This window comes from Crinia signifera, chromosome 1 (genome assembly GCF_055691185.1).
Source record: "Crinia signifera chromosome 1, ASM5569118v1, whole genome shotgun sequence".
NCBI lineage: Eukaryota > Metazoa > Chordata > Amphibia > Anura > Myobatrachidae > Crinia > Crinia signifera.
Genome location: NC_139217.1, coordinates 428193763 through 428206030, shown reverse-complemented (window position 1 = coordinate 428206030; position 12268 = coordinate 428193763). Strand labels below are relative to the sequence as shown.

Genomic DNA, 12268 nt, shown 5'->3' with positions numbered 1-12268 from the left:
ATACCCTGGTCAGTAAGTACACATAAATGTATTATTTGTTTCACACAAGAAATTACACATACAACAATTGTGTTTTCATTGTTAAAATAAATTTATTTGCTGTTCAGCATCACAGCTTAGTTCACAATTTAATATCATAAATAAAAATAAAATATAAAATATTGTCAAAAATAACAATCAGCAAAAACAAGAGGTTGCACATCTCCAAACATGTGTTACCCTGCAAATGCAATGGTGAAAGAAATGAGGACACCAGAATATGACCTGCAACAACCAGGGAGAATACTAAGCATGATACACACCACCAAAAATAAAACCTGCATTTCTAGAGGTCAAAATAAGGACTTTAATGCCCATGGCACGAAAATGGATAGATGGCCAACTCAGGAAGTGGATGTCCAGAGCAATTTAAAAATTTGGGGTCCAAACACAAAGGAAGTGACCCAGGTGTCATTATTTTGGCCCTTTTTTCCCCTTTTTGGATGGGGCCTTGGGGACAGGGGCCTTTGGCACTGAAGGCTTGCGTCCTCTTGCCCTAGTGGACACAGGAGGGTCAGCAGAGGTGGAAGGTTGGGGAGCAGCTTGGGGTGGGCCAGCAGATGGTGGATTGTCCCTTAGGGACCTGGCGGTGGTGAGCAGCTCCGCCAGAATGTCATTCTGGCGGCTGAGTTGTTGGGCAATGCTTTGCATGCCAGCCGCCAGAATGTCATTCTGGAGGTTGAAGGCCTCAAACTGCTGCCTGTTTGTCACCTTCCAATCCCCCATGAACTCCACAAACTGCTGTTGACGGCCTGCAGCCTCCCCCCCTTGCTGCTTGATCTTGTCCAGCATCTCGATCCACCTGGCATCATATGTGGCCTGTGGCTGGGGGTGGCGTGTTGGTGGAGGCTGGACCACTTGCTCCACCTGTGGCTCTGAAGAGGAAGATGCTGCCGGTTCATCAGGTGGTTCTGCTTCTTCTAGGATAATAATTGTAAACAATGTCACCATCACATACGCAAAAAATCTCTCTTACCAAATACAATGCATTACTTTGACTTACCATCAAAAGCAGCAGCAAAGACCTCCACCGGGAGCTCACTATCCATATTGGATATCCCCCTGACCTCGGCCACATCAATGACATCCAAGGCGTCCTGCTCCAGGGGGGTATATTCCAAACTCTCTGGGATAGGCCCCCTCCCGGTGGACATGCTGTGGTTGTACTGGTCAGTCATCTTCCTCTTCAGTGTAGTTTTGAAGTCTGACCACCTACAAGGTCAAAAATACAAATGTCACCATGAGATATGTGCACCACTGTGCTAGTGAACATCATGAGTACGTTACATTTCCAAGTGTGGGTGATCTTATGTTTTTTGTGCATATGTTTCCCACACACACATTAATGTCTCCATTATGAGGCATTTCAGTGTCTCATCTCATTCATTAGGCCACTAAATGCACATACATATATCACTATGCAGAAATGACATCATCCCTGGCCAAATTATGCACCTCCACCTGGTGTGAAACTACACATCCCACCATAGCTTGACAGTGTTGATAATATGGAGTTATTTAACTATGGGAAGACATGCTGGGATGTGTAGTTTCACACCAGCTACATGTGCACAGTTTTGACATCCTTGTTTCAGTAGCATCATCTGGAACTTGTTACTACAACTCTTTTACAACTACACACTTTCTGTTGTCCCATCACATACTTCACATGAGCAGAACTGTGCACATAACCTCACATCACATCAATGGTGCATGTTTCATATATAAATGTGGGTTATTAGACATGGTTGTGTTCACATGTGACATTGAAATGTAGCAATATCTATAAACACACCTTTCTATTATTATCAAAACATACATGTAACATATGTACACACAGTCTTGGGCCTTCCTTCTCCGCTCCTGCTCCCTCTGCCTCAAACTTTCAAGCAGGGATTCTGCTTGTGCTCTTTGTAGGGCGTCCTCAGCTGCGGAATCATCTGAGCCAGACATGTTTGCAGCAATTATGGGCAGCATCTGACTGGATATTTATATGGTAATTTCCCACCTTGAGCAAGGGGGCGTATATTTTTTACCGCAATGTAGTAGCTAATTTTCGCCGATATTTCCCACCGATATTTCCCGTCGATAATTTCCACGTTTATTACCATGGAAATTACGCAGGTCTCAACGCACCTGAGCATTCACCTGTACATGCACATACACAGGTTGTTGACCATTGTGTGCTACATGGTGAAATGTGTGCACATGTTATTCCAATGATGAGTGTTTTTAGGTGGTCTCTGTTGGGAGTACATGTATGCTTTCTTAAACTAATGTATCAACATACCAACATTACAATGCTTTCCTTACATTTTTTATGAGGATAAATTTGTCATACACCAACATGTTGTATGTGCCTTGTGATCCGCGTATGTATTAGTAGGTGGTTGCGTGTATAATTTTTCGCACAATGTATATACAGTACGTCTCTCTATACATTGAAAGCATACTGTTTGTTATGGTGTGTGTATATCGGAACGGTCCGCGAAAGTTTATATTCGCATACATATTGTTAATGTAAGAAGAATTAATAAAGTTAATAATAAAAAAAACTAGATTTTAGACCAATCAGCAACCACCAAAAGTTATATATGTACCTGCAATTAATAACTGCGCCATTGCCAATATGTCTTCAACCAGGGCTAACCCCTTTTCAAAAGAAGAGCTGGTGGCCTTGGTTGAAATCATGAACCGGTGCCTGGGGCCCAGGGGCCCATATGTAACTAATAGGGAGAAGCGGCGGGTGTATAATGCTGCCCGCCGCTTAATCTACGCCCGGACCAGCGTCCGCAGAAGCCTGGGGCAGGTGGAGTGGCGCTGGTCTGACCTGCGGCGGAGGCAGCCACACCTGCTATGCAGCATACGGCGCCATATTGCCTGATGTAAGTATATAATTTACAAATATTTATGCGTTTTGAAGCAATGAGTTCTGTAGTTTTAAAACATGTACATGAGTATGTGGGTGTATATGGGGTGTATGTGGGGGGTATATGGGGTGTATATGGGGTGTATATGGGGTGTCTATGGGGGGTATATGGGGTGTATATGGGGGGTATATGTAGTCCCTCTGTTTTTGGGTGTAGCATATCAATTAGTTAGCATGATAAATGTATTAAATATAACTGAAATGATCATTTGTAAGGTTATGAGCATGATTAATGTGAATTTTTCATTCCCTCATTTTTATGAAACCCAACCTTCGATTTCTATGCCATCAACATGAACATTTCAGCACGCGCCAGGGCACGCATGGAAGCCCGGGAGGAGGCAGCCCGGGAGGAGCAAGGCCGTGAGGAGGAAGAGGAGGAGGAGGAAGGCCGTGAGGAGGCAGCCCGCGAGGAGGCAGCCCGGGAGGAGGACGGCCGTGAGGAGGAAGAGGAGGAAGGCCGTGAGGAGGCAGCCCGGGAGGAGGAAGGCCGTGTGAAGGAAGAGGAGGAGGAAGGCCGTGAGGAGGCAGCCCGGGAGGAGGAAGGCCATGAGGAGGAAGAGGAGGAAGGCCGTGAGGAGGAAGAGGAAGGCCGTGAGGAGGAAGAGGAGGAAGGCCGTGAGGAGGAAGAAGAAGGCAGTGAGGAGGAAGAGGAGGAGGAGGAAGGCCGTGAGGAGGAAGAGGAGGAGGAAACATTGGGGCCTGCTGGAGCCCACCCCATATCTACCTCCCCTTCCACCAGCCACTCCCCTACCCCCACCCACACCCCACCCCATTTCCAACCCCCCTACACCTCCCCACCACCCACCCCCAAACCTCTCCAATCCCCACTCCAACCCACTACCTCTATCCAAACTCCAATCCCATCCCCCTTGCTCCTGACCCCCCAAACCACCGGACACCAAACCAGCGGCGAGCAGGATGGCTCACCTAGCTGTAACTAAATAATGTGCCTAATGTTTACCTACACATTTCTACACATAAACAATCACAACAACCACATATGTGTATCCAGCATCATCAGGTCGACAATGAGGTGTGGCCTGTCCTTCTCCAGGAATAAGGGTCCCCTTGGTGGTTTTTTTGAGTGTGGCCATGCCTCACCCCTTGAATAATTGACATAACAGTACATCCAATGACATATCCGACATTAGTGGTGTTGTAGTTATGTGGGTCCAGGTGTTGTGTAACTCCACTTCCCAGCATGATGTGCAACATTAATTTATAGATTGTTTTGTTAATAGTGTGTGAGGCCTTGCAGATGCATGCTTTACAAACATAGCTTTAGGCCTATAATTTGTACAGCAATGTCCTAAATTTTAAATAGTAAGGAGTGCTTATGCCGCAACAATGTCATTACCCTTAAATAGCACAGCCTAATTGTGAGGTTAGAGGTGAGTCCCCCCCCAAAAAAATACCAATTGGGATACAGCATACATTCATCCAAGAAGGAGGAATCTATTTAATGTTATGTAATATGTACAGTATGTGTGTGTTAACATATTAGTTTTTAGTACTGTGTTTACAGCATACACTTCTTCAATGTAGTTGAAAAAAGGGATTTTTGTAAGAACTTACCGTTCAAATCCCTTTCTCTGATATGGTCCTGGTGACACAGCTCAACACTGGGATGTAGGAGGGTCCGAAGGAGCCAGGCACCTATCCTAAAGCTTTTAGAGGGTAGGCTCCTCCCCTACTGCATCCCGGACTCTTCAGTTCAATCTTTCAAAGCCACTGGAATACATTAACTCAGTACAAACGCCTGCACAAATTATATGCACATTTTTTCAACAATAACTTTTAACCAAATAACATGAAACATCATGAACCTGGCATACTTACTGAGCGTAAGGGAGGGATCGCTGTGTCACCAGGACCATATCAGAGAAAGGGATTTGAACGGTAAGTTCTTACAAAAATCCCTTTTTCTCTTTCAATGGTCCTGGTGACACAGCTCAACACTGGGACGTTCCAGAGCCGGTCCTTTGGGTGGGTACGCTCAGGTCTGCAGCTGCAGCTCTCATCACTGCTCGCCCGAATGATGCGTCCTCCGACGCGAACTCATGGAACCTATAGAATTTGGCAAATGTATGAACAGATGACCAAGTGGCAGCCCTGCAAACCTGCTCAGCTGTTGCCCCATGTCGAACCGCCAAAGAGGTGGTGACTGACCTGGTGGTATGCGAATTAATTCTGGCCGGTACAGGCCTACCAACTTTAGTATATGCAAACGCTATAACAGAGCGCAACCATCTAGCAATGGTCTGCTTAGAAGCAGGCCATCCAATTTTGTGTATGTCATACAACACTAACAAGGTATCAGTCTTTCTGACACTCTTAACTCTGTCCACATAAATGCGTAAGGCACGCACAACATCCAAACTCCTCAATTTGTCCCTTTTTCTTGAACCCTCTGGGGGTTGAAACACAGGCAGAACTATCTCCTGATTTAAATGGAAAGCAGAGACTACTTTAGGTAAAAACTGGGGTACCGTACGAAGCACCGCCCTATCATCGTGAAATATCAGGAAGGGAGACCTGCATGACAATGCTCCCAACTCTGACACCCTCTTTGCTGACGCCACTGCCAACAAAAATACCAGTTTACATGTAAGAAACTTAAGATCAGCCGACCTTAATGGTTCAAAAGGTGCCTTCTGAAGGCATTCCAAAACCAGCGATAAGTACCATGGAGCTACTGGTTGTTTGTAGGGAGGTTTCAACCGAGACACCCCCTGTAGGAAGGTCTGTACTTCCGGCAATAATGCAATCCTTTTCTGGAAATAAATGGACAAAGCCGAGATCTGCACCTTTAGAGACTGAAGGCTTAACCCAGAGGAAAAACCATTCTGCAAAAATTCCAACATTTTTGTCAATTTAAAGCGTGATGTATGAGACTTCTGTCTCTCACACCAACGAATATAGGTCTTCCAGACCCTATAATAATTTGCCAAAGACACTGACTTTCTGGCTTTTATCATGGTGTTAACCACTGCCTCTGAGAATCCCTTATTCCTCAAAATGGCGGTTTCAACAGCCAGGCCGTTAAAATTAATCGAGCTGAATCCAGATGATTGAACGGCCCTTGTCTTAGAAGATCTGATCTCAGAGGTAGACGCCACAAGTCCACAGACAATCTCTGAAGCCTCGAGTACCAGGAACTCCTTGGCCAATCCAGGGCCATTAAAATCACTGGGATTTCTTGGGCCTGTATCCTCTTCAACACTCTCGCCAGCATTGGGACTGGCGGAAAAACATAAAGAAGATTCCCCTCCCATTGGATAGTCATGGCATCCACTGCTTCTGCCAGGGGATCCCTTGTCCTGGCATAGAACCTGGGTACCTGATGGTTGAACCTGGATGCCATCAGGTCCACGTCCGGGGTTCCCCACTTCAAGGTAATTTGATGAAATATTTGAGGATTCAGGCTCCATTCCCCTTCAGCTCCTCCAGGAAGTCGGCTTCTATATTCTCCACTCCTGGTATGAATATAGCTGATAAAGCTGGAACATTCTGTTACGCCCACGAGAGGATTCTGGACACCTCCCACATGGCCAGTTTGCTGCGTGTGCCTCCCTGGTGATTCAGATACGCCACAGCTGTGGCGTTGTCGGTCTGAATCCTTAAAGGGAGCCTCTGTAACCTCTCTCCCGCCAGAGAAATCACTTTCCACACAGCTCTCAGTTCCAAGATGTTGATCGGTAAGGCAGATTCCTCTGGAGTCCACAAGCCCTGCAGACGCAGGTCCAAGACTACTGCCCCCAGCCCCTGAGACTGGCGTCGGTAGTGACTACCAGCCAGCTCCAGGACTGCAGTGACCGACCCCACTGAAGGGAATCCACGTCTGTCCACCATTTCAGGGAGGCTCGAGTTTCCGAAGACAGCACAATCTGTTCCGACTTCATGGTCTGTGTGTTTCCTGACCAAGCCGTCAAAATGTTCCACTGGAACCCCCGAGAGTGGAACCTGGCAAACTGCAGCATCTCGAAAGACGCCACCATCTTCCCCAGCAGCTTGAGGCACCTCCACACTGATGTGCTCCGAGAGCTGAGAATCTCCTGGACTAAGGCAACCAGATCCCTGGCCTTTGCCTCCGGTAAAAATACCTGATGTAGATGGGTAGCCAGAATGACCCCCAAGAACTGGAGTCTCTGTGACGGCACCAACTGAGACTTTTGCAAGTTTAAAAGCCAGCCGTGAGCCTGCAAAAAACTGATGGCTTCTGCCAAGTGACTCTGCAACCTGTCCGATGACTCTGCTTTGAACAGCAGGTCGTCCAAATAAGGTATCACTGTGATTCCCCTCAGTCGGAGCACAGCCGCCATTACAGACATTATTTTGGTGAAAACCCTTGGTGCTGTGGCCAGACCAAAGGGCAACGCCTGGAACTGTAAGTGCAGGTCTCCTATAGCAAACCTCAACAGGGCCTGATGTTCTGGGTGTATGGGGACATGAAGATACGCGTCCTGGACATCCATGGACGCCAAAAATTCTCCCTGGTCCAGGCTTAGCAGCACTGACCATAGAGACTCCATTTTGAAATGGTCTACCCACAAATGGACATTCAGTGACTTTAAATTCAGTATTGGTCTGAAAGACCCGTCTGGTTTGGGTACCAGAAACAGAGTGGAATAAAAGCCTTTCTTCCACTCTGCCCTGGGAACCGGGATTACCACCCCCTTCTCTAACAGAGAGTGAGCTGCTCTTAAGAGAGCTGTACGGAGCCGAGCTTCCTTTGGTAAAACTGTGGGAATAAATCTTCTCGGAGGAAGACCTTTGAAGGGAATTCTGTATCCCTGGGCTATAATGTCTAACACCAAGGAATCCTGGTCTAGTGACGCCCAGGCATCCTTAAACTGTGATAGACGACCGCCCACCTTTACCACTGTCGGGCCAATCCCCTGACAGTCATGCGGAGGGTTTGTCCTCTCCCTTGGTGACAGGTTTCTTGTGAAAAGAACCAAATTTTGACTTTGGGGCCTTACCCCTGGATGATTGAAACTTTCCCCTATATGACTGTCCTCGAAAGGACGCACCACCTCTAGGGGAGGGCCGAAAGGACGGCCTAAAAGCAGAAAATCTTGATGTCTGCTTGGCTGCGGGGGCAGGCAGGAAGGTACTCTTGCCACCCGTGGCCTGCTTAATAATCTCTTCTAATTCAGATCCAAACAATAACTTTCCTTTGAAAGCCAATGTTTCTAAGGCCTTCTTAGACTCATTATCTGCCTCCCAGGCCTTAAGCCAGAGTACTCTCCTGGCATTGATAGACACTGTTGAAACTCTGGTCGCCATTTTGAGAGCTTCCTCTTCAGCTTCCAACACATATTCTGCAGCTGCCTTAAGCTTCTCCGCTAGCAACAACACACAAGGATCAGCATGTAAAATGGTGCATAAATCATTGGCCCACTCAATCATGGCCTTAGAGACCCAGGCTGAAGCAATAAGGGGACGTATGGTGAATCCCACCCCTTCAAATATAGCTTTGAGATTACCCTCCAGCTTTTTGTCCACCGGGTCCTTAAAAGCTGCGCCCCCTTGCACTGGTAATACAGTAGCTTTTGACAGACGTGCCAGAGAAGCATCAACTACTGGCACTTTTTCCCAGAGCTCCGCATGAGACTCCGGCATGGGGTACAAGCTTAAGAATCTCTTTGGCATCTGCAGCCTTATATCAGGAGTTTTCCAAGCTCCTTCCAGCAATTCTTGTAAACCTTCATCTGAAGGAAATGTAACAGCTTCCTTACGCTGACATTTAAATACACCTTTAGCAGGAGTTTTATCCTCCACTGAAAGTTTTAAAGCCTGTTTAACAGCTATAATCAAATCCTCCACCCCTGCGGCTGAGGAATCTTCAGAATCATCACCCTGCTCCCAGGGAATGTCTGCATATGCTCCCTCCTCTTCATCTACCATTAAAGGCACCGAGTAACACCTTTTAGGGGTCCCTACAGCATCAACATCAATTTTGTCTAGCAAGTCACTAAACCTGTTGATCCCCTTTGCAGTATCCTGCATCACCTGTATGAAGGCAGGATCTGCCTGGGTAAGAGGCAAGGAGCCAGAGGACTGCTGAGATGATGACATAGGTCTCTGAGATACTACCAAGGCATCACTCTGTCTGTCCAGCAATTGCACTAAAGCGTTAACAGACCTGCCCAGGGCACTAGCCCACGCGGGTTCAATTTGCTCTGCCCTCTGGGGTTCACTCCCCATGGGTCTCACAGCAGCGCAAGCAATACACAAACCCCCCTTGGCCATCTGCTCAGGTACAAATTTTTGTGTACAAACATTACAAGCGCTCATAGTATTAAGGGCTCCCTCCCCCAAAACCACAGCTTGTTTCTCAGACATGATGTAAAGTAACCACACAGTGCATACAATGTACAACAGCGCTTATACAGAGTCAATGCACCCAGCCACTTATCTGTCTGTCGGTTTCAGATGCGGGGAAACGATGCCCAGGAAATCCAAACACTCTGTCAGGATCTGTAAGCCAGCTCAGCTCTGCTGCAAGCGTTCTGAAAGGCGCCAAAACAGAGTGAGGGAAGAGACCAAGTCCCTGCTGCTGCGGGGTCCGTGACTTTTGGCGCCAACCACCCCCAGCCAGCCGCTCCCTTAGTAGGATCTCCTAGTTCCAGTATCTCCCCCTCGACTGGGGACCACTTGGAACATGCCTGTAACACACTGCTGTCCTCTCATAACAGGAGCTCAGGTGCCTGGCTCCTTCGGACCCTCCTACATCCCAGTGTTGAGCTGTGTCACCAGGACCATTGAAAGAGAAAATGTATGTGGCCTTCACACTTAACTCACAACTTCTTATTATGTACAAATACAACAAACATTTGTGTATATTATATATTCAATATAATGTTTTTTTTCCCTTCACTACAGACACTGAACAGCACCAGGAAGATGTGGGCCAGATTTTGCAGGAAATATTTTTAACCCTGCTTTATTTGAACATTCTATTTTTGCGCCTGGAGGCCCTCCTTTAATTTTTTGATTATTTTTGTTTTTATGTTTCAAAAAAATAAAAGTTTATATTCAGTTAGAAGTTGCCTGTGTTTTTAATTATAAAAATGTTAGAGGGTTTGTAAGGGCAGGTACATACAGATGTGTAATTTAACTTATATTTGTAATTTGAGGTGAGGGGTAACGATTGCTGTGTGAATGTGTGTGTTTTTGAGTTAAATAGCACATAGTGAAAATGCATGAATGTTTAATGTTGTTAGATTAAAACATCACACATAACATCAGGGTAGACATAGTAAAAATTCGGATCACACTAATTATGAACATAATTTAGTACATAAACACAAACAACAACATAACTTTATTTAAAAGTAAATTGCAATGTGGGGACACATATGCTGCTTTCCCACTGCAGACCCGTTTTAGTTTACAGGTAATCTTAAATGGTATTTAGCATTCCCACTGCAGCAGATTACAGTTTCAAATGCCATTTAAGTACCATTCCCATTGCAGGTAAAACGTTTTAGCTCTTCAAAACGTTTAGTCCCTGTGACAATGGGTCAGGCCTGTCTTTCCTTGTTGATATATATATATATATATATAGATCTATATATATATATATATATATATATATATAGATCTATATATATATATATATATATATATAGATCTATATATATATAGATCTATAGATCTATGTCTATATATATATATATATATATATATATAGTTCCAATACCGCCGGCACTCACCAAAATCATACAACTTGCTCCAGGTGCCAGATAAACGTGTATATGGATCCAATCCCCACAGGGACAATAACGGCACTCAAGGAGACGACCAGCTTGACAAACAAGTGTATTTAGGAGGACGTTTCGGGGTATGAGCCCCTTCCTCAGCTCCAAACCTACAGCAATGTACAATACATAAGTGCAAACATTTATACTTACAACAATCACCGCCTGACGCCCGGGACTCGCCATCCGCCTCCACTGTCAGAATCGGAAGTTGTCAGCGCCAGCTTCCGTCCACTGACACGCACCCCGTTGCTAAGCAACAATGAGCTTGCGTCCCGCGGTACAGGAAGCCGCCCGCCTCACAACACCAACTCTCCACATAGAGCCAATGCGCTCACCCCCGGCGCCAGTAACATATAATAACTTCAAATAACATGAGTAATTGGCACCATGTGAAGTATGGCAGTCCAGTGCCGCTTCCCACCGCAACATATATCACGACTGCAGGTCATGCTGCCTGCCATGATACACCATGCTAGTGGATTGCCAGCACGACACACCACACCAATGGGCACTTTAATACTCATGAGAAAAATATATACGTACATACATGAATAAGAGTATAAAAAAACAGAACAGACACGCATAAAGCAGAAGTTAAGAAAAACATATGCCTAATGTAAATTAGAAAACCAGCAATGTAACATAACATTACATCAAACTATTCCAATTTAGTTTGTCATTCAGTCCATCGGGGCGCATAGTTTTTAATTTAAAGATCCATTTAGACTCCAGGACCAACAATTTCTTGGCCCTATCACCGCCTCTCATAGACTCCTTAACGTGGTCTATGGCAAAATATTTGAGCATAGAAATGGTATGGCCCTTTTCTTTAAAATGGCGTGGCACCGGCCTGTCAATCTGCCTTCCTGACATAGAAAGACAGATATCAGATCGGTGCATTGCCATGCGGTCACGGAAAGGCCGGGTAGTCTGGCCAATGTAGTATAGTCCACAAGGGCAAACAATTGCATATACCACGTATGCAGTTTTACAAGTAAGAACAAATTGTATGTCAAACATCTGATCTGAGTGTGGATGTTTGAACTGTCGACATGATACCATGTGTCTACACGTAGCACACGAATGGCAGCTATAACACCCAGGGGGTTTAAAATAGGTATTAGCAGGTCTAGGAACACCCAATCCCGTTATATCGGTCTTTACCAAGCGGTCTCGTAGGTTAGCACCCCGCTTGAAAGCTGCCAAGGGTCTAAGTGTACTTAACCCAGGTAATTCCGTGTCAGTTTTAATTATAGGCCAAAGGGCATTCGTAGCATGCCTAATGACCGGGCTACTGGTGGAAAACACACTAACCCAAGGGAGAATGGAGGAGCTACTCCGCTCTTTAGCCACAAATAATTGAGAGCGTGGCATACCCAGAACTTGCACTTTCTGTTTCTCCAGCTCTCTGCGGCTATAACCCCTCTGTACAAATTTTTCAATCAGGTCATCTAACCGCTTCTCGGTGCCAGTACCATCACTCATTATTCTGGAGACCCGCATCATTTGTGAAAGGGGGAGACCTCGT

General features: G+C 45.8%; 1 protein-coding gene and 1 long non-coding RNA gene across 2 annotated transcripts in view; both read right to left on the bottom strand.

The window, feature by feature from the left end:
- The window catches only part of LOC146019688 (uncharacterized), a 98943-nt gene that overhangs the window by 75447 nt on the left and 11228 nt on the right, over positions 1 to 12268 (bottom strand). The window lies entirely within an intron of this gene.
- LOC146031788 (uncharacterized) lies at positions 259 to 1240 on the bottom strand. The gene is made up of 2 exons (XM_083158459.1): positions 1043 to 1240; positions 259 to 959 (listed from the first exon to the last, which is right to left on the bottom strand). Exons 1-2 carry the CDS (start codon positions 1215 to 1217, stop codon positions 454 to 456), a joined length of 681 nt encoding a protein of 226 aa, XP_083014585.1. The 5' UTR covers positions 1218 to 1240; the 3' UTR covers positions 259 to 453.